Source organism: Aulonocara stuartgranti (genome assembly GCF_965226115.1).
Source record: "Aulonocara stuartgranti genome assembly, chromosome: 8".
NCBI classification, from domain to species: domain Eukaryota; kingdom Metazoa; phylum Chordata; class Actinopteri; order Cichliformes; family Cichlidae; genus Aulonocara; species Aulonocara stuartgranti.
The window spans coordinates 5893507-5915218 of NC_138959.1; the positions used below are offsets into that span (position 1 = coordinate 5893507).

Here is a 21712-nt window from a genome sequence, read left to right on the forward strand (position 1 = left end):
AGTTGATTCTTATTGTTATAAATGCATTTTGTAGCCATTCGCTGGAACTTTCCATGTTAGGAAAGTCCAAAGAAATTACAGTGCAAGTGAATGACACCATCACTAGGCTGAAAAACAAAATAAGCATGTCAGAGGACATTTTTCCAAATGAGCAATGTTGTGCAATTAAAAAAAAAGAAGAAGAAAGAAACACCAAAAGACCTGAAAGACCACAGAAGGCAACCGAAGTGCATGATGACAGAATTATTTCCACTGTTAAGAAAAACAACATCGTAGTATAGTAGGCAGTTGACCTGGGTCACGGCTGTTTATTAATGAAGCTGCTGCTAGTGCTGATAGAAGCAGCAGGATGAATTTTAAAGCATACAGGACTATACTCTGCTCAGATTCAGACACATTTTCCAAAACTATTTCACTGTAGAGAGATAATGACAAAAAAATGTACTGCAAAAGCAGCCCAAAAAGTTTATCAAGGAAATTTGATAGTCTTCAATGTCCTAGTCAGTCATCCATTCCCAGCCCATCAGAGCATGCTTTTCAGATACTAAAGAGAAACCTTTAGGCAGAGAAATCCACAAACAAGCAGTGACTAAAGGGCCTAGCAGTGCATCTCAAGGGAGGAAACAGACTTCAGATAGCCAATGGCTACAAAGGATTTTCATCCAAGTATTAGAAACAATCCTTCACCAATTACTTTTGAACCTCAAAATGTGGGCTATGTGTAAACATGGCTGTAATACTAAACAGTTAATGCAATACTTTTCCTAAACCCCTTTAAATAAACCTGAAAGTCAGCACTTCAATTACATATTGATTTAACATCCACAGTGATGGTGTAGAGAGGCGAAATAGCCAACAAGAAGTCACCATCCTAAGACTTTTTCCCTTGATTGTACACACCGTGAATAGAAATTAAATTAAAATGTTATTTCAATATCTTGAATTTATAAGAGCTGCAGTAAACATAAAATCCTGACAGTTTATTTTCACTGTGCCAAAAAAATATAAAAACATTATCACTGTTTGAACTCTTTTTAATGACCAGTCTAGCATGCTATGCAGTTCTGAGAGAGGTTTTGGTATTAATATCAGAAAATGTAAATATCCCTGTAAACCATAATCCAAGAGGAACACTTAATCCTTCTTAGGTGAAGGACAACGATGTTTGCCAGTGGTCTGTGTGTACCTCCTCTTAGTGAAACACATTTGCATAATTGCAAACAACATTCTTTACAGTTTGCAGGCAGCAACTATACAAACTCAGTGTGCTGAAATAATGGCTAAATGAGGAGTAAACAAGATTTGTCTGCTCAAATCAGCATCAGAGGAGAAGGACAGGCGCTGGCAGCACTGCTCAGTTCATCAGCGCATGTCACAGCACATCCCGTCCGATTTATTGACAGATCAACTCAGATGTCTCTCAGCGTGCTGTGAGGTTTCCCAGTGAGGTACAGTGAGTCACAGGGCTATGACTGCTAATTCTTTAACTCACAGTGAATTTCCTCATGACAGATGGGAAAGGTGTCCGCCTGCTTGGTGGGGAATTCAGCAGATTCCAGCTGATGTATTAATAACATTTAGAGATGCTAAATCTTTATTTATAATTAATATAAATAAACATATCTTTTTAATGTTGGTAGACAAATCTATGGTACCAGTTAAAAAATAATACATCTTCCTCTTCTGATGTTAATGCATTTACAAGATGTTCACAAAACTTATTCTGATCTTGAGGTCCTTGAGGTCAAGTTCACTGACATTACACTTTCTTTTTGCCAAAGCCCACCCAAGCTGGTGGAAAAATCCTATTCAGTTATCACACTCCCAAGAAGATCGAAAGTCTTATCCTTCATTTTCAAGACAACAGGAACTTTTAAGAGTTGGATTCCTAATTTATTGAAAATAATAATGGCCCAAGTGACTTCATGTAGGTCTGTTTGCTCATAAGGAAGTGTTAAACCAGTGTGAGTTGTTTGTTTGAGTCACTTGTGATTTGCATACTTTATTTATTCTAATGTAATCAATAAATAGATTAAAATGTAAGAAATTCTTGCTCAAAAGTCTATATAGGACATCCAGGTGATGCTTAAAAAGTAGGTTTAAGCAATGCCATAACTATGACTGAATGCTGAAAAAAGACTGCCTGCAGCATGGCCCTTTTCACATGAAGTCCGCCATGTGGGTGGAAGCTGTTGTGGGGGCTGTGATCTCACAAAGGCAGCTTTTCCGCCAACCAATCCCTCACTTGCTGTTTGGACGCAAGCCCAGCCCCCCTTGGATCGCCCTCTTTTCCTCTCTCGCTCTCACTGGTGTGTGTGTCATGCACATACACTCTCTCGCTCACATATACACACTTAATGCTCCATGCTCAGTCATAGTAGGAATTTTCCACTCAGCAGCAGCAGCAGGAGAACATTGCAGCCAGCTGTGCTGTCAATTGCAGTATATGCTCAAATCCCAAAGACTGTTTGCAGACATCCTTATACTCCCAACCAGCTTTTTCTGTCTTCCCTCATGTGTATGGATACAGGCACGCACACAACTGTGGGGGCAGAAAAGCACATGGCGTGCTAGTGTGTTGATGTCTATTAGCAGCAAGACTCTAACCTACAAACTACGTATTGCAAGAATAACTAAAAAGAACTTTATGCAAAGATCAATGTGTGCTTTTTAACAGAAGAGTGAAGCAGAAGCATATAAATCCAACTACTGGGATCCAGAGGAGGCTGTTTCTTTCACTCTTTTCTAAACTCTCACCTTCTCAAGAATCTTTCATGGATCCCCTCCAACAACAGCACACTCTCCCTTTCTCCTTTTCTCGCTCCTCACAGTCTCTCCCTCTTTTGCGTCATCATCACTCACCATAGAAATCATGCGTAAGGACAGACATGCACATCTAGCATGTGTTCTGTTTACATTGGAGGGCTGTTATGTAAGTGAGAGCCCACCCACTTCCCTTCCCCCTTAGCCCATACGTTTCCCTGCTTCCTCTCAAATCAGGTCAGGTGAGGACTGCTGACTGAGAGAATTGCCCTCAATCGGCCCCTAAATGAAAATATATGTACAATCTTGGAAGTCTACACCAGACAGAGAAAGCAGTGATGGGGGGAAATGAGGAGTTTGAGGAACATGTTTGATAAACATTGGTTGGATGTGCGTAAATGGACAAAGAGAAAAACAAATCGGTTCTCTATGAATCTTTGAATCCCCAGTCTGACACAGCAGATGGTGCAGCCTGTTTCCAAATACAGTTTTGTAAAATAGTATTTTCCCCCTTCTTTCCTTGCAGGTTTGTTTCAGTTCATCAAACAAATTGTAACATTAGATAAAGATAGCCCAAGTACACACAAAATGCAGTTTTTAAGTGATGGCTTCATTTGTTATGGGGAACAACTCCATCCAAACCTACCTGGCCCTATGTGAAAAAGTAACTTTTTCAAGCATGACCAGCCTGTTTAGGGTTCAGATCATTGTCCTGCTACATAACATGAACTGACGGCTGGACATCCCCGTCCAGTATTTTATGGTAGAGACCAGAATTCATCGCCCTTCAATTATGGCAAATTGCCCAGGTCCTGATAGATGCTGGAGCTATTTGTAACTTAGCTGCACCATAATCAGTAAAACGGATGTGCAATTTCCAGCAATGTGGCAACCACAACACCATAAAAAGTCAATGGCATTCAGCAAGTTAAAGTCAGCAGGTAAAATAACTGTTTGTGATGCAAAATGTGGAAGTCCCAAGTTAAACTTTTCTTAGTTTCAAGACAAGAGACCACCACTGACTGTCTGGACTGTCTGGAGTCAGCTTTTATGTCGTTGTACCAATACTCAAGTACATAAGACACTATATATGGTTGCTTCATAGTCTAGTGGTTAACATATTTGCTTTACAAATGAAAGGTTGTTGGTTTGATGCTAGTTGGAGACACAAATCCCTTTAGAGTTGTGTCAGAGGAAAGGCATCTGGCATAGAACTCTCTGAAGTCAAGCTATGTGGGCCTACTAACTGTTGTGACCCCTTGTGAAAAGAGAGCAGCCAAAAGTAGCTTTTATAGTATACTGTTTATGCTCTTGGTCATGGAACAGAATCCATGGCATGCAGTATATACAACAGTGCAACGTAAGCTTGCAGGACAGTCTTGTGTGTTTTGGTAGATATGGAGTAAGAGTCCCCTCACCACAGTACAGGGTTTGTGTCCCAATGATCCTAGGGGCTATGTTGCCTTTTGCCCCTGACAGTGTTTCCTGGGGCAAACTGGCCTGGTGGGGGGCCAGACAAAGAGTGATTTAGAGGACCCCCATGAAAAAGAAAAAATCATGGGACCAGTTTATCCTGCCCAGTATAGGGTTACCAGGGCACCACTCTGTAGCCAGGCCTGGGGATGTAGCTTGAGGGAGAGTGCCTGGTGGCTGGGCCTTAGCCCACGGGGTTCTGGGCATGTTCTATTGGAAGGATGCCCCAGGACACGCTGGAGAGATTAGATCTTGGTTAGGCTGCTGTCTCTGATAAGCAGGACACCATTGATGAGGAATTTACTCATTGCTATACCAAAAATATTTTGACATGAAGACATTCATGTTACAGAGCTTGGAAAACATTTTGGAAACAGCTATTTCATCTCTCCTTAAAGCACCTAAAATCACCAACAAACAATAGTTGAATAGTTGATAAATGATTGTAACAAGACTCCAGAGAGTTGCTGCACCTATTCACTAAGAAATAGTTACAGCACTTAACTTGCCCTGAAAGCATAAACTGTCATCTGAGTATTTAGATTAAACAAACAAGAGACATTGTGTTCGCTAACAAGCTTTAAATAGCAACAGCATCAACTGTATAAAAGATGGGTGTAGTCACTGTGAAGTTCCCGATTAGTGAAGTTCCTTAATGAAGCCCTAAGCTGACTTTTTGTTGTTGTTGCTGTTGTCATTGTTGGTGAGTGTGGTGCAGATCTGCATGAGAAGCAAGAACGCAGCAAAGTACATCCCCACATATCCGCAATGGGGACCGTCTTTGTCATATTCAGGACAACGTGAACCAGCTCTAAGCCCATAGTCTTATGGGAGACAAGTGCCATTTTCCTATAACTTCTACACTACCTGAAATGTCATTGCAACTGGAGTAGTCGAAAAAAATGACAGTTTAAGGCAGTATCGCACTGACTTCACTTTTTAGATTTAGAAAGTGCACTCATCTCTTATATGAAGTTCGATAAATCGAGATGCTTTGAAATGTGGTTTATTAACATTTGATTCTAATTAATAAGCTTAGTAATAATTCAGATATGATTAATAAGCTATTTCTTGATCATACTCCATTGAATCATCATAGCAGTTCTGAGTCCCAGCGATGATTGGATTTTGGTAAGGATCTCTGTAGAGTCTAGATGTTGGTGCTGGTAAAGGTGAAGATGTAGGCTTGAATGAGGCTCTGAATGACCAGGGAGAGGTGGAAATGGGAAAAAGGGATGCACGAATGATACTCTTAAAAGCAGACTGACAGAAGAGTACTGAGATTACTGAAGCACACAGGAAAGAGGCTTATTGGCTCACAGAAGATGGGCAAGAAAAGGACTGGTTTAGAGTAATGGTGCCATTACTGATCCCATAAAGTCGATTCTGTCCATCTCGACATAACATTTTCAGTGTGAGAAGATGAAATGAAAACACTACGTCTACATGAACAAAATCATCTTTCTCAGATTTCCTTCCTTATGCATGCACCAAGACATGGTGTCAGTACTGAATTTGAAAGCGTGTGAAAGAAGAAGCAATGTAAAGAATAGAGTTGTAGCCTGAACACACAGGATACCACACAGACGCATGATTACTGGTGTTCCTTACTCAGAATCAGAATCAGAATCAGAATCAGAATCAGAAAGGGTTTTATTGCCAAATGTTGAGCAGGTTTACAACATTAGGAAATTGCTGCGGTGCTTCAGTGCAAACATACTGTCATAAAAATATAAAAATAAGAATAAGAATTAAAAGTGCTAAGTGGATAGATATATACATGATATATACATGAGTGCAGGTGGTGATCAGTGCCAAACATGGAATGATGCAGTGAACACAGCGTAGGGTCATGTGTTAGTGGTGGGAACAGTCATACGGTTATTGTTCATGTGTCCGACAGCAGAGGGGAAGAAACTGTTCTTATGGCGAGAGGTTCTGGTGCGAATGGACCGGAGCCTCCTGCCTGAGGGGAGCAGGTCAAACAGACTGTGTCCAGGGTGAGAAGGGTCAGCTGAGATCCGAGCTGCACGCCGCAATGTCCTGGAGGTGTACAGGTCCTGCAGAGATGGGAGTCTGCAGCCAATCACCTTCTCAGCAGAGCGCACAACACGCTGCAGTCTCTGTTTGTCCCTGATAGTGGCTCCAGCGTACCACACGGTGATGGAGGAGGTGAGGATGGACTCGATGATTGCAGTGTAGAATTGCATCATCGTCCGTGTTGGCAGGTTGAATTTCTTCAGCTGCCTCAGGAAGTACATCCTCTGCTGGGCTTTCTTAATGACGGAAGTGATGGTGGGCTCCCACTTCAGGTCCTGGGTGATGGTGGTACCCAGGAAGCGGAACGAGTCCACAGAGGTGATGGGGGTGTCAGTCAGGATGATGGGGGGGAGTGGAGCTGTGTGCTTCCTGAAGTCCACAATAATCTCCACTGTCTTCTGGGCATTCAGCACCAGGTTGTTGTGGCTGCACCAGGACACCAGACGTTCAACCTCCCTCCTGTAGGCAGACTCATCCCCGTCCGAGATGAGTCCGATAACGGTGGTGTCATCTGCAAACTTGATTAGCTTGACAGACTGGTGGGTGGAGGTGCAGCAGTTGGTGTACAGGGAGAAGAGCAGAGGAGAAAGAACACAGCCCTGAGGGGAGCCGGTGCTGATGGTCCGGGAGTCCGAGACATTCTTTCCCAGCCTCACATGCTGCTTCCTGTCCGTCAGGAAGTCAGTGATCCACCGGCAGATGGGATCAGGCACATTCATCTGGGAAAGCTTGCCTCGGAGATGGTCTGGAAGGATGGTGTTGAAGGCAGAGCTGAAGTCCACAAACAGGATCCTGGCGTACCCATTAGCTCACAAACTCCAGGCCTCGAGGGCCGGTGTCCTGCATGTTTTAGATGTCTCCTTGATCCAAACACAGCTGATTTAAAGGCTAAATTACCTCCTCAACTTATCCTGAAGTTCTCCAGAAGCCTGGTAATGACCTAATCATTTGATTCAGGTGTGTTGAAACAGGGTGATATCTAAAACCTGCAGCACACCGGCCCTCGAGGCCAGGAGTTTGACACCCATGCTTTAAAGTGAAGTAAGGGCTCTTTAGAAAAATAAGTGCCAACTGCATGTTTCAACATGACAATAGCATAGCATGCAAAGCCAGATGCAGATTTTCTGACCTCACCTCTATTCAGAAGCCTTGGGATGAATCAGAGCACTATGTGTTAGTGAGACTTTATCACCCTACCTCCATGCTCAACCTCGCTAATACTATTGTGGCAGAATCTGAGCCTGTCCCTGAAGATTGGAGGACATTGTTCCAGTAGATTAATGCCCATACCTTTGGAATGAGATCTTTTACAATCACACATGGGTGTAATGTTCAGGTGTCCACACATTTCTGGCTGCGCTGTGTACATGCTTTGAACTTTTGGCAGCATAGACAGTACCAAAGAGATAAACAGTGAAATAAATTCCAGATTGCATTTTGAACAGTGTGAGAGTGGGAGAAACTGACTTGCAAAAGATCATGAGGGATTTATTAGGAAAGCAGACTGCTACAATGGGAGATTCTCCATGAGAATCCCTTTCTGACTAAGTCATACTACAGGAACAAATGGAAGGATGTGATGGCAGAAATGTCAAGTGAAGTAAAAGGAAAAAAAAAAGATCAAACATGAGTGAAATTCAGGACTCGTCTGACACGGCAAAACACATTGGGAGATAATGTTCTTTTCAAAAATGATAAAATGTCAGAAGTTATGTGGATGTTATGTGAAAACAAGGCTCTTAATCAGGATTAAAGTGGTGTGTGAAATAAGTAGTGTGTTTATGAATGGTAATGAGGATTGATTTTAATAAGGAGATTACAGGCGGGAGGCTTGTGAGGAGGGAGCCAACTAGACACCAACTGAGGGAAATGTGTAAACAGACAGATGGTGGTGGTGGTGGTGGTGTGTGTGTGTGTGTGTGTGTGTGTGTGTGTGTGTGTGTGTCACACACACACACACATGTAGTCACACATGTACCAAACAACCGCTAACACATGTACTACAGGGTTAGCGGTTTGATCTCTGGTCCCACCCTGTGCCGAAGTGTCCTTGGGTAAAACTTAGAACTCCGGGTTTTTCCCAATGGTAAACGAGCAGCTTACATGGGAGCTCTGCCCCCTTTGGGGCGCATATGAGTGAGAATGAGAAACAAAGGGTTCTGCAGAGCGAAGCTGAGGTTTAAAAGAGCTATAAGACTGCAGGTGATTTATCAGTCATGAGATCAAAGCTGGGAGGTATCCAAGGAGTAGACGAGGAAGGTTATCTCCTGTGCAGTGCATACCTTAATTTATCATATAAACATAGCTTTTTGCAGTAAGTTAAGATGCAGGTGATACAACATACAGTCTTGATTTTCCTTGCACCTTTACCTCAGTGAAACGTTCTCAAGACTCCACAAGAGATAAAACAGTTAGCGGGTAAAGAACTATGAATCAGCGACAGTGGCAGAAACAAAAACAGAAGTAAAGTCATAGCGTGAAACTGCTTAAACGTTCACGATTGCACAGCGTGATTCATTACTAGAAACTGAATTCTTGCTGTTGCAAATCACTTTGCTTCTCATGACCCATACACATAGTTCAGCATACAGTGCATGTGGGTAATCTTTAAATTTTCATATGTGCGGTTGCTGAACATTTCATGCCAAATCACTGGTCGTTCATTTTCTAGTGGCCTCTGCTCTTGTGTAAAGATCTAACTGCAGAGAGTAGTTCCCACAAGCATTTGCAATTTCGTGCAAATGCGTTGGATGGGGATGAGGTAAGGGCTGCTTGCTACTTAAGCATAAAAAACCTTATCTTAATGGACTGGGTATGTGCATGATGTGCTGAAACAGAGGAGTGCCTTTACATTCTCTGGCCAAAACCATAAAAGTCAAGACGGCAACTATACCTGTCCACATACCATTAGTAGCAGGGTTGAGGCTTTCTTTTATCATTTCAAATACCCTGCACTCATCAGTGGCAATTAATTATTCATTGCACTGCAACGTTTTTTTTTATGCAACAAGGCAACAACAGACATTTGTGTTTTGAAATGCATCCCAAGCTATGGCCCATCATCATAACATCACCCACTGGTTTTTGGATCTGCATTTCAAAGCCTCATCTTTAGGATTTTGCCCATTTTTTGTTGATATTTGTAGCCAGATGTGTTCATATTTACCTGTCATCATGCTGTATTTATTCACTTTATGGGTGCAAAGAACAGCTATATACTAGAATTTCACTCACCAAAACGATGTACCAGATTCTTGTGATATTTGTACTAAAATGGGCCGAAAGAAGTTCACAACATAGAGAAAGGTTCACTGGTGAAAGGTTCACTTCAGTGCCTCAGATTAGTGGGGGTGAAGCACAGAAGACAATTGTCAGCTACAGCTCCCTGTGTCAGCACACCTGTCAGTCAAAACAGCCGCACCTAACTCATTACATACCAAATTCATTTATGGTGTTAGGTTCTAAACATGCTTTTTTTTAATGAAGCGAAGTTTAGATGCTTTAATAAAGGAGTCTATGGGCATTAACTTGCTTTCAGAGAAACCTCAATTGAACATAAGAGGGGCTGGTGCTGGCTTTATTTTTTCATTTCTCGCCACTTGAGAAGAAAGAACATAAAACATGAAAAAAAGTCAATTTATCATCTATATTGTGGCAAAAAATAACGTATTAAACATTTGCACGAATAAACCATATACAGTTTATAAAACAAGCACAAAAGGCAAAATAAGGAGGAAAGCATATGGGCTAAGAACTGGCAAACCTCTTGCAAACGACATGAAATGAAAACCCCACATGTGAAGACATCTGTGGTGGAGACGTTTCAATTCAAATTTATTGTGAGGGTTTTGAGTGCCATCGTGTGGCAAGTAGGAGCCAGACCTTGAACTCTACTAAGTGTTTCCGTAAAGGGCGGAAGGGGATGTTGCCCATATCCAATATGTCTGCCGGCGTCTACGTTGTGTGAACAAAAACAACTCGTGGACGATGGCAGACATCGGAGTCGACGAGCTATCGCAGCTCGAATATCTGTCTTTAGTGTCGAAAGTCTGCACGGAGCTTGACAACCACCTGGGAATAAATGACAAAGATTTAGGTACGTATTTTATGTCTTTAAAAATCGCCTTCTGCCAAAACTAGCTAGCTAGCTTATGCTAACTAGCGGTTGTTAGCAAACTAGCATCTGTATTTACTGTAAACATATGAGTTCTTTTTGGATGTATTGTGTCGTTTACTAGATTTAAAAAAAACTTTACGTACTAATCATTCAATAAATTCGTTGTGGGTCACTTTTTAATGCTGGGATATAAACCTCGACAGTTATGAGTCTCATGTAGTTCTTCGTTAATGTGTTGTTTGTGGTTCCTTTATAGCTGAATTTGTCATCAGCCTTGCCGAAAAACAACCGAGCTTTGATGGATTCAAAGCACTTTTACTCGAAAATGGAGCCGAATTCACAGTAAGTTAGTCTCTACGAGTTGTTCATGAAGCTTATTGTTATTCAACTAAACATTAACGTTTTCTTCGCTTATTGTAGGATTCTCTCATCAGTAATCTGCTCAGGCTCATTCAGACGATGCGACCACCATCCAAAGCATCTACAAGTAAAGGTAAAGTAGTTAGGCTAACTGTAAACTGGGCAGCTAATGGTCCCAAGGACATATTTTACTCCTTAAAAGTGACATTTCTAACCGTGTGCTCCTCTTCCAGCATCCGAGTCCGTGGCTAAGCCGAAATCAGAAAAGGAAAAGCTGAGGGAGATGTTTCCTGCACTGTGTAGACCAAATGAGCCGGCACCGAAGGTGTGTGGCTTCATCACACTGACATGAAGCTGCAGTGTCCACATTATCTTTATTGCAAAACAAGCTTGTACACATGGGCGCTGTACAAAGAAACGATCTAAACACACACAGGGTGTCTTCTGTTGGCAATCAGGCTAAACGGTGTCACTAAGCTGGTTATCATTTTGATAAGTGAACCCAGGATTTTCCTTTTTGTGTTTACATGAAAGGGCTGGTGTTGGCAGTACAGCTAGGAGATGCAGCCTCAAAATTACAATATTTTAAGAAACTGCGATGATAATACAATATATACTGACAATATATACACAAAATACCAAATGTGGTATTGATGCTTGTAGGTAGGCAATAGAAACGTTGACCAATTTATGTTGACTGATTTTTGTTATACTGAACTTCGTAGGCTCTCCTGGATGAAGATGATGTTAAAGTAGCAGCTGATGCCATGAAGGAACTGGAAATGTTCATGCCCAGTGTCAGTGGGACAGAGTCCAAAGGGAGCAAGAACAGGTAAGACTCAAGTCACTGGTCACATTTCATTGTCATGTTGGGTTTATTTAAATCTCTGATACCTGTGCTCCAACTAGCAAACTTGCGACGGCTGTTTGAATTCAGGATATTATTGTTGTGTTTATTGTATTATGTATTTCTGGCTCTTCTCCTCTCGTAGATCAGAAAAAAACAGGCGAAGTCGCAGCAGAAGCAGAGAAAAAGACAGACACAGAGATCGAGACAGAGATCGGGAAAAGGACCGAAAGAGACGGCATCGTTCCAGATCCTATTCCAGATCCAGGTCACGCTCCAGAGACCGTGATCGGCATAGAGATAGAGATAGAGACCGTGGCAAGAGAAGAGACAAATCTTCCCGCTGGTCTGAGCGCTCACCTAGTCCGAGAAAAGACCAAGAGAGAGAGTCTGACCGCTGGAAGGACAAACACGTGGATCGCCCTCCACCTGAGGAACCTTCTGTTGGTGATATCTACAATGGAAAGGTTACCAGCATCATGCAGTTTGGATGCTTTGTTCAGCTTGAGGGACTCAGGTTAGTATAAGGTCGCAAACATTGTATAAATATACTTTCAGTTTTAAAGGGGTCTGCTGGTTACTAAAGATGTTTTCAGTGCATACTATTTAGAGATGTCTCCTCTTTTGTCCTGTCTCTTATTTCATTGTTAAAGTTGTCCATGATCATCTTCTCAATTTCTAGGAAGCGATGGGAGGGTCTGGTCCACATTTCTGAGCTGCGCAGGGAGGGTCGTGTGGCCAACGTGGCCGACGTTGTTAGCAAAGGCCAAAGAGTCAAAGTCAAGGTGCTCTCATTCACAGGGTCCAAGACCAGCCTCAGTATGAAGGTAAAAAAACAAAACATAACAGTGTGGTGCTCAGTTGATTTTAGAGTAGTAAGTAGAGATTTTCTGTGTTAAAGTGAAGGAAGTTTTCAGATGTCTTCCTTCTGATCCTGTCTGAAGAAATAAGATTTTTATCAAATAATTTGTGCTTAATTAATTTCACATTTATTATATTATAAATGTATGTATTTATTCATTCTGGTGAGTTTCAGCCAGTAGAACTAAATCAAATTTTCCTTGAGATTTTTCAGCTGTTGTATCTCAGCTCCAGGTACAGATAATGGAACGTTTTTATTTCCTCCTCTGTTTGCCAGGATGTAGACCAGGAGACAGGAGAAGACCTGAACCCCAACAGGAGGAGGAACGTTGGCCCCGACGGGGGGGAGGAAATTTCCATGAGGAATCCTGATCGGCCGAGCAACCTGAACCTCGGCCACGCGCCGGAGCTGGAACAGGATGACACACTGGAGCGCAAGAGGCTCACCAAAATCTCAGACCCAGAGAAGTGGGAGATCAAACAGGTGGGTTCACATTTGAAGTGGCTGAAGCTTCGTTTATGTCTGTGCGTCTATCTAATTTTAAAAGGTGTTTGTTAAAATCATCAGATGATTGCTGCCAATGTTTTGTCCAAAGAAGAATTTCCTGATTTTGATGATGAGACAGGCATCCTTCCTAAAGTTGATGATGAAGAGGGTAAGAAATTGTTTTGTCTATGACTGAACTGCTTTAATAAATGAGTAATTCAGGCTAGTAAAGGCACTTAGTAAAACAGTCATCAAGTATTTAAACAATTTCAGTTTTTTAGCATTAAGCATAAATATTTAATACTATCTTGTATATTTGGGTTAGGGTTAGCTCTTGTTCATGTGAACCATGACTAAGTGTGACCTGATTGCTAACTGGTTGGTTTCATTTCATACAGATGAAGACTTGGAAATTGAGCTGGTTGAAGAGGAACCACCGTTTCTGAGAGGCCACACGAAGCAAAGCATGGACATGAGCCCTGTCAAGATTGTCAAGGTAACAGTAGAAGTTTGAGTGAAAGGAAAAAAAGAATAAACTAGGAGTAAATTTTCAAAAAATGATCAGGCCATAAAGTTTTCCAGCACCCTGCTGTGATTTATAAATTGAATTAATTATATTATAATTCTGGCGAAATATTCTTGTTTATATTTAATAGTTAAATTTAAGCATCTCGGCAGTCAAACAAACAGAACGTCCCTGGTTTGAATCCATTGGCCAGCTGGAGCCTTTCTGTAAGGAATTTGCATGTGTTTCCTGCGTGGGTTCTCTCTAGGTTCCTCCCAGTGGAACATGCAGATTAGGTCAATTGGTAATGCTGAGTTGGCTGTAGGTGTGAGTGGTTGTGTCAGCGCTGGGATATACTGGTGAACCTTTCCAACCAGCTTAACCACAGCCTTGAGCAAGAATGGTGAAAAAAGATGGATGAGTTTATAAATTTTTAATGTTATGAAGTAAATGAGTTTCTGTAATATATCACCATGGACTGATTCAGGAAAGGGCACAACTTGGTGCATAAAACACCATCTCCTGCAGATAGTGATCTTATAGTCAGAGCAATACAGTATGTGGTTTAATTTGGATTTAAGGATTTATACGGTATTTAATTATGATCTCTTCCTGTGCTCTTCATAGAATCCAGATGGCTCGCTGTCCCAGGCAGCCATGATGCAGAGTGCTCTGGCAAAAGAGAGACGAGAACTGAAGCAGGCGGCGCGGGAAGCAGAGATGGACTCCATCCCCATGGGGCTGAACAAACACTGGGTTGACCCGCTGCCAGATGGTTAGAAATCTTTTGGACGTCCTCATTAAATCAGTTTTAAACTAATGCTAAATAGGAGTTTGTTGAGCAACACATCTGCAATCGTGACATGAGGAAGTATCTTAAATTGGGTTTTCAGATGTTATTGGACAATATTTTATCTTTGCTTTTGGATAAGCTTTAAATTAATGTAGCACTGTAGCATGTATGCTAGCCCTGCTTATTAAAAACCACAGCCCAGACACGACACTTCCTCCATGCTGGCAGACAGCACCCCTCAGGCTTGCCGGTACTGGAGATAGTTATCTGGTTTCCTGCCGCCCCCCATCTGGCCGGAATAGTCTTGTCATGGTTTAGTGTGCCTGTGTGCCCTCCTTAAGCACAAGGTGGTCTAGATGGCTTCCACTGGTGGGCATTATTCTGCCAACCCAACAGAGATGTAGCTTAATATGCGGTCAAACTTGAGTTGTAAAGCTAGATATATTTCCTCTTCTCTCTTACAGTTGATGGTCGACAGATTGCCGCTAACATGAGAGGCATTGGCATGATGCCCAATGACATCCCAGAGTGGAAGAAACATGCGTTTGGAGGGAACAAGGCATCCTATGGAAAGAAGACCCAACTCTCTATCCTGGAGCAGAGAGAGAGCCTACCCATCTACAAGCTGAAAGAGCAGCTCATTCAGGTTCATTACAGTTTAAACTCAGTGGGAGAAATTTCTGAGATTTAGTTTCACGTTTCAAAAATTTGTTTCTAACTGAATCTATTCAAAGATGGCTGCAGGTTGTTAAACGTCCTAGGCAGACGCTTTCACCTATAAATGGCCTTTAAAAAGAAAAGAAATGACTAAAATTGGACTTTGAAAGTTTAGATTGCTCAATCTGACTGTTGGGCTAATATGGTCATTTATAGTTTGAGCGTTTCAGGGTATGTTGTGTAATAAAAAACTTATGAAATACTAAAACATTCTCAGCCTAAAAACATCCTCAAAATACAAAAATCCACAAAGCTTCAGCCCAGTGGGGTGGAAATATTGACATGTGCAAGTCTAATAACAAATAGCTATCCTAAAGAGGATATTTTCACGTTTTTTCTAAGATTTAGCAATGACATTTTCAAGTTGATATGTAAAAGTTCTTAAAATGTTTTACATTAACTTGGTCCTTGATGTTGATGATTAGGTTAATTGAGCTTTTAGTAATGTTAATGACCAGATTTTTAGCTGGTGTCTTCTTTCTTCTGGTTCTGACTAAGTAAAATACAACACCCCCAATAAAAACTCTGTTATTCCCTCTAAAAAAAATAAACCCAAATAAGGATGGATGCTTTTTGTTTACCAGTTACTAACTGTTGCCGTGTCCTTGTTAATCTGTTGCAGGCTGTTCACGACAACCAGATCCTGATCGTCATTGGAGAGACGGGATCTGGAAAGACCACACAGATCACCCAGTACCTGGCAGAGGCTGGTTACACAGCCAGGGGGAAGATTGGCTGTACGCAGCCCCGTCGTGTGGCTGCCATGTCAGTGGCTAAGAGAGTCTCTGAGGAGTACGGTTGTTGTCTGGGACAAGAGGTTAGTTAAATATTTCTGATCTTGAGTAAAGTGCAATCGTGTTACAGTATATAATTACTGAGCACCTTTTGCACACTGCAGCTTTGCTTAATCTCATTGGGACTTATCTTTTTGTGTTTTCCAGGTGGGCTACACCATCCGTTTTGAGGATTGCACAAGTCCTGAGACTGTAATCAAGTACATGACAGACGGTATGTTATTGAGAGAGTGTTTGATTGACTCAGAGTTGGGTCAGTACGCCATTATCATGTTAGATGAAGCTCATGAGAGGACAATCCACACTGATGTTCTTTTTGGCCTCCTCAAGAAGGTAAGCAAAGGTTTCCTACATTTAATCTATGACTTAATGGAGAATCAGAGACAAAAGGGATTCTGAGTGTCTCTTCTTGTGTTTGTCAGACTGTACAGAAGCGCACAGACATGAAGCTTATTGTGACATCAGCTACACTGGATGCTGTGAAGTTCTCTCAGTATTTCTATGAAGCACCCATCTTCACCATCCCCGGCAGAACGTATCCAGTAGAGGTTCTTTACACCAAAGAACCTGAGACGGACTACCTGGATGCCAGCCTCATCACTGTCATGCAGATTCATCTGACTGAGCCTCCAGGTATGTTTTTTTTCTCTTTAAGTCATGAAAAATGGATGTTCTTTCCACCTTTGGACTCTAGTATCAGTCCATGTCATCCATCTTACTGTGACTCTTCCTTTGCAGGAGACATCCTGGTGTTTTTAACTGGACAGGAGGAGATCGACACAGCCTGTGAGATCCTTTATGAGCGAATGAAGTCTCTTGGGCCTGATGTTCCTGAGCTGATCATTCTGCCAGTTTATTCTGCCCTGCCCAGTGAGATGCAGACCAGAATCTTTGACCCAGCACCCCCAGGCAGCAGAAAGGTACTTTCAGTAAATCTTTAGAATCTATAGAAACATATAACATTCGTTTTGTTCAAAGATTACAATTTGTGTAACTGTCTGTCCCTTTTCATTTGTCTGTAGAACTAAAAGTTTGGTTCATTTAATATGTTTCAGTGATTTAGTCAGTGTGTTTAGTATTTTTGTGGCCTTATATTGACATGGGTAAAGTCAATTCCGGATATTTTGTTGCTTCAGAGCAAATATATAACGTCCTTTGTTCTTTCTCTCAGGTTGTCATCGCCACAAACATTGCAGAGACCTCTCTGACCATCGATGGAATCTATTATGTTGTAGATCCAGGCTTTGTCAAGCAGAAAGTGTACAACTCTAAGACTGGCATTGATCAGCTGGTGGTGACGCCAATCTCACAGGTACAGCGGTTTTGTGATGTACTTGATGTTGTAGCAAAGGAGGTCTTAGAGCCTCGCTGAAGGCATTAGTGTTTCAAAATGATTTAGTGTGACATAAAACTCTTTATTGTATTTGCTCCAGGCTCAGGCTAAGCAGAGGGCAGGTCGTGCCGGCAGAACAGGCCCTGGAAAGTGTTACAGGCTGTACACTGAGAGAGCCTACAGAGATGAGATGCTGACAACCAATGTACCTGAAATCCAGAGAACCAACTTGGCCAGCACTGTGCTGTCGCTGAAGGTAGGAGCTGTTGTCCTTCAGTTCTTATCATGCATAGGATGACATCCTGCGTTATTGAGAAGAAGAAATTAAATGAGTTAAAAAACAAACAAACAAAACAACTAACAGACAGGAGAAGTAAACTAGACCTCTGCTTTAACATTTCAGATCACTAACGTTCATATTAATATTTACTCCTCCAGGCAATGGGCATCAATGATCTGCTGTCTTTTGACTTCATGGACGCTCCTCCTATGGAGACTCTGATCACAGCCATGGAGCAGCTCTACACCTTAGGAGCCCTGGACGATGAAGGCTTACTCACACGACTGGGTCGAAGGGTAAGGATGTTTTTACCCAATGGTTTCTCTTTGCTGCAAAGAAGAGCAGATAAATCTACATGTAATCAGATTTATGTAGCTGTATTTTCTTTAACTTCTTGTCTTTCTGTTATTCTGATAAGACTTTTAATCTCCTGTGCGTTTGTGTCTGCTAGATGGCTGAGTTCCCTCTGGAGCCCATGTTGTGTAAGATGCTGATCATGTCCGTCCATCTGGGCTGCAGCGAAGAGATGCTCACAATCGTGTCGATGCTGTCTGTGCAGAATGTCTTTTACAGGCCTAAGGTATGCTTTGAACACCGTCCAGTCATTTCTACACATCTCATTCCTTATCTGTGTAAGCAGTCATGCAATGTGTTGTGGTAGCGCTTCCTTTGAATCAATGGAGCATTGAATCCACTACGGTTTAACTGCATTAAGTTGAGATCAAGGCCACTTTATACAGATTAGTGGATGTCCAGTGGAAATGAACACTTCTGGGAAATCTTTAGCAACCTCAGGACTTATTTACTTCAGATGTTTTTAGAAACATTTAAACTTGAAAATGCAAAGTTTCATAAAAACTTTACAAATGTTGAAAGTGGCTATGAGAGCTGCAGCTGAGTGTTTGTGATGTTTTTAACATTTTTATAGTAAAAGATTTTGAAATGTATTCTGAATTCAATGATTCCCCCCCCCCCCCATTTTTTGTGTTAAAGGACAAGCAGGCCTTGGCTGACCAGAAGAAGGCAAAGTTCCACCAACCTGAGGGCGATCACCTCACCCTGCTAGCTGTCTACAACTCCTGGAAGAACAACAAGTTCTCCAACCCCTGGTGCTACGAGAACTTCATCCAGGCTCGCTCCCTGCGCAGAGCCCAGGATATCCGCAAACAGATGCTGGGGATCATGGACAGGTACATTAGGGCCAAAATGTTAAATACTAAAAATCAAAAATCACTTTAAATGTTAACGGTAGCGCAAGAAATTATATTGCTTAGAAAGATTTAACATGTTCTTTTCTCTCTAGACATAAACTGGATGTAGTATCTTGTGGTAAAGCTACTGTGCGAGTCCAGAAAGCCATCTGCAGTGGTTTCTTCAGGAATGCGGCCAAAAAAGATCCTCAGGAGGGCTACAGAACCCTGATAGACCAGCAAGTTGTTTACATCCACCCCTCCAGTGCTCTGTTCAACCGGCAGCCTGAGTGGTATGTCAGCATTTCAGTTTTACTGTGCCACAGCGAAAGAGGAAGTAAATCTTTCTTGCAAGTTGGGCACTGTCCGATTTCTCAATTCTTTGTCGACAGGGTTGTGTACCACGAGCTGGTGCTGACTACAAAGGAGTACATGCGTGAGGTGACCACCATCGACCCTCGCTGGCTGGTGGAGTTCGCACCTGCCTTCTTTAAAGTGTCCGACCCCACCCGCCTCAGCAAGCAGAAGAAACAGCAGCGCCTCGAGCCCCTGTACAACCGTTACGAAGAGCCCAACGCTTGGAGAATCTCACGCGCCTTCAGACGCCGATAATGTGTGTGACATCACAAACGCGCAACTCGGGTACTTGGACAGTAGTGGCAAAGTCGGACGTGTGGTCTCGTACCAGCACTGGGAAAACCCTGCAGGATGAAGGGTTTGCGTCACAGTTTGATTTGACGCTGCAGTCAGTCCTCCTTTCAGTTTTGTAAACAGTGTACATTTTCCACCAAAACTTACTGATCACATTTCTGTATTCGTCTTGACTTTTTGTTGTTGTTTTGTTTTTAAAAAAAATTGAGATGGGATGGGAATCTTGGTGTCAGTTGTTTTAGAAACACCAGAGGTATTTCCTTTGTTTAAGACTAGCAGGAAAAATTGGCGATTTTAATGTTCTGTTTGCAGATTTTGCAAAACAATTTATATTTATTTCTATTCTCTAAATTGTAACAGTAATATTGTACTGCAATGTTAAGTCTTAAGTAATGACCTAAAGGAAATCATAATGGGCTTTTATATTTTAACTAATCGACTGATGTCAGAGTAAAAGGATGGAAAAACATTTGTTTGATGTATTTTGTACAGGAATTGAGACTTTCACTTGTCGGTGTATCAAAGAATTACAGTGAAACTATGAAAACGTGTTCTCATTAAATACTGAATTTTCCTAAGCCTGTTGAGATTTTGTTGTCATCCATCCATTTTTATCCAGCTATCTGAAGTCGAGTCAGAGCTTTTTCCCTTCCTCCTGAGGGATGCCGAATGCCAGACAGATCTCTGGGTTAGGTGTGCCAGAAAAACATCCAATGGGAGTCATCCAGGAGAGGTCCTCATCAGATGCCCAAACCACCTTAGCTGATTTGTTTTGGATGGGAAGGTGGGGTGGCTGCTCTGAGCTTCCTCTGCATGTCCAAGTTACTCTTCCTGATCAGTTGGTAAATTAAAAGCTTTAACTTCTAGCTCAGCTTTCTCTTCACAACCATCAGTAACACCGCTGACTCGTAAGCTCTTCTTACGAAGGTAGAGAATGGTACACTGGAAATTTTCCCGAGGGGGAAATTGTGGTATTGTAGCTAGGCACAAAGAGGAGAATAAAAATGAGCCAAAGAAGTTAATAGAAGAAAAACAATTACAGAAATTTGAATGAGGATGTTTAAAAATGCATGAAAAAGATCAATTTGATAACTTTGATGTTAAGGGTGGATATGCTAGGGATTAAGAATCAGCGGTGGTAACAAGCTAACAGGTAACCTAAGGACACCTAAGAAAATATATGAAAAGTCTTATATGAAGATGGAAACTCAAGATTTAAAACTTTAGGATGTTTACAAAGAGACACACTAAATGTAACCAGAGGTTTTCATTACCAGAATTATTCCACAGGCCACTTACAATATATTTTTAATAATGGGATTATCAATATATATATATGTATAGTATTGGGTTATTAATGAGTTAAAAATAAAACGTGAAGGCTAGGTGAGTATAAGCGCATAAGCCAAAAAATTGCTTAATGCATATTAACCTTGAGCTATGTAGAGTTGCCCAACAGGGGGCAGCAGTGCTGAAACATTTAGCTTCAATCACGAGAAGCGAAATGGCGTTTGACGTGTAACAACTTGCACGTTTGTGTTTGGTGTGCACAGAGCTGGAGAATCTTGATGACAACATTACTCATAAAGACATAATTAGTTATCTTGACATTGCTTAATTGTAAAGATGTGTGATAAAGTTCGTCCTAGGAGTGTAAAGTTAGGATGAACTGCTGAGCATAGGTTGCTGTGTTGGAGCAGAATCTGTGATCAGTCTTACCGAGAATCCCAACATTTGAAGACTTTAAAGCATTTCTGACAGAAAATTGAGCCGTCTTTATAGTAAGTACTCCTTAAATTATTATTATTTTTTATCCATTTGCTGCTGTTGTTTTATTACTTTTTAAAAATGTTTTTTTTAAGTTCGTTTTTAGTATAGCTTTATTGGTTACTTATACTTAAATATAATGGCCTTGGCATAAGAAAAGTCTCATTGGGTGTGTTGTCGGCCTTTTGTTTTGATTGTCAGTGTATTTCCTTTAAAAAAAAAGCTTCCATATTTTAGTGAGTCAGGAGTGTGAATAAAAAAAACAGCAAAAAAATTAAATTGAAGTTGGACTGCAGGATACATTTTTACTCTATGCTTTCAAACTGCAGATGATGAAACGGATGGAGGTGGTTAAATGGTACTCACCATTCCTGAGGGTCAGACTAATGGTCAGCAGACGTCATTCACAGTTTTCAAGGTATACTGTCTGATATTATCCATGTGAACACTATGTACTTCTTACTTACTGACATTTTCCAGTTCTGTTATGTGTTATTTCCTACATATGGAAACTTTAAGGGTCACTTCATATGAAATCTACCAAATCTAAAAGAATTCCCTCTTGACTCCCTCAGAAAGAAATTATTTACAATTATCGTACAATAACTTTACCATATTTAACCATATTTAATGATACCATGCAAAATTCATACTCTGAATATTTAGGAGTTGTGGTACTTTCTAGTTTTGCCTTATTTGCTTTTTCCAGCATTTTCACATAACTTCATAAGTAC

General features: G+C 41.4%; 1 protein-coding gene and 1 long non-coding RNA gene across 3 annotated transcripts in view; both read left to right on the top strand.

The window, feature by feature from the left end:
- Nucleotides 1-10216: 10216 nt before the first annotated feature.
- Nucleotides 10217-19789, top strand: dhx8 (DEAH (Asp-Glu-Ala-His) box polypeptide 8; the record flags this gene model as incomplete). The annotated part of the gene is given in 24 exon segments (XM_082545167.1): nt 10217-10238; nt 10241-10372; nt 10650-10735; nt 10814-10886; nt 10987-11078; nt 11479-11585; nt 11746-12117; nt 12283-12427; nt 12739-12945; nt 13030-13117; nt 13347-13444; nt 14081-14228; nt 14711-14892; nt 15586-15780; nt 15905-16090; nt 16180-16390; nt 16496-16677; nt 16929-17069; nt 17191-17346; nt 17529-17666; nt 17822-17950; nt 18364-18560; nt 18674-18853; nt 18953-19789. Coding segments are annotated over 24 exon segments (3687 nt in total). The 3' UTR covers nt 19173-19789.
- An 893-nt stretch (nt 19790-20682) lies between these two features.
- The window catches only part of LOC309713504, a 51554-nt gene continuing 50524 nt past the window's right edge, over nt 20683-21712 (top strand). For both annotated transcript variants that reach the window (XR_014278596.1, XR_014278597.1), the window contains exons 1-2: nt 20683-20992; nt 21308-21396. This is a non-coding gene — a long non-coding RNA (uncharacterized lncRNA). The remainder of the gene's footprint in view (nt 20993-21307; nt 21397-21712) is intronic.